The sequence below is a fragment of the Amblyomma americanum genome, chromosome 2 (genome assembly GCF_052857255.1).
Source record: "Amblyomma americanum isolate KBUSLIRL-KWMA chromosome 2, ASM5285725v1, whole genome shotgun sequence".
In the NCBI taxonomy this organism is placed as follows: Eukaryota; Metazoa; Arthropoda; class Arachnida; order Ixodida; family Ixodidae; genus Amblyomma; species Amblyomma americanum.
In genome coordinates, this window is record NC_135498.1 from 209,711,266 (window position 1) to 209,712,465 (window position 1,200).

A 1,200-nucleotide genomic window follows, 5' to 3' on the forward strand; every position below is an offset into this window, starting at 1 on the left:
ATAGTTGCTGTGGCGTCATCCAAAGGTGCCTGATGAAAACCCGCCCTTGCGTCGAGGAGCGTGAAGTACTTAGCTCCGGCCAGCTCAGCTTCTATGTCCTCGCGTCTTGGCATCTGATAACGATCTCGCTGTATGCACTCGTTGATACTTCTAGGGTCCATGCAAACGCGTATTTTCCCGTCTTTTTTCCGCACGATAACCAAAGGGCTCACTCAGTCTGTCGGTTTCTGGACCCTCTCAATGATGCCACTTCGCTCCATGAGCTCCAGCTCCTGCCTCAAATGTTCCCTCAGCGCAAAAGGCATCCGCCGAGCTGGCTGGACAACTGGCGTCGCATCCTTGCGTAGGAGCGTTTTGTACTGGCGACTTACGCGGCCGGTTCCCTGAAAAAGCTGGCGGAATTCAGTCAGAATGTCCTCACTGTTGCCGGCTGTGGTGCTTCCTTCTTTTACAGCGTCCACTGTGCGTGACACCAGACCGCGCGACTCGCATGCTAGCAGTCCCAGTATAGCTTGGTTGCCCTTTTTGACGACATAGAAGTTGATGTCCTTGCACCGGCTGTTCACGGTCATTCGTATCCTTGCCACACTGAAATGTCGAATGACACCACCACTGTATGATCGAAGAACCGCAGACCTCGGTTTCAAATCTGCTTCCGTTTTGCATTGTCGGTAAACTGAGTAGGGCAGCAAGTTGGCTTGAGATCCCGTGTCCACTTTGAAGTTAACCATCTGGTCAGGCACTTTCGCATGCACTCCCAGACCGCTCTGGCGTCGATGCTTGAGACTTACGTCGTTAATGTCAAAGCTGTCTTGCTCCTCACCAACACCTCTGATTTGCGGGCCCTTTTTGCAGCAGACTGCGAAATGGTTAACACTTCGATATATGAAACACGCTTTGCCGAACGCCGGACATCGGACGGGTGTCGTGTGTAAACGATTGCGTCTGGCGCATTTAAGATATTGCTGCTTGTCTGACGTCACTTGCTTATCGGGCTGTGCCCAGGGTTTGTTTTCCACCGCGTGGTCCGCTTTGCGAATCTGCCCAGGCCGCTTCACGACTAGCGCAACGTGCTTATCAGGCTGCGCCCAGGCCTCATTTTGTAGCAATGCTGCTTCCTCCGATTTGCAAATCTGCTCAGCCTTGGTAAGTGTCGAGTTTCTGTCTTTGAGAAGCTTTTCACGCTATCGTGGGCTACTG

At 52.7% G+C, this 1,200-nt stretch overlaps 1 protein-coding gene across 1 annotated transcript; it reads right to left on the reverse strand.

Moving 5' to 3' along the window:
* Window positions 1-212: 212 nt before the first annotated feature.
* LOC144120357 (uncharacterized) lies at window positions 213-731 on the reverse strand. Its single transcript, XM_077652719.1, has one exon. It carries the CDS (start codon window positions 729-731, stop codon window positions 213-215), a length of 519 nt encoding a protein of 172 aa, XP_077508845.1.
* Window positions 732-1,200: the final 469 nt, after the last annotated feature.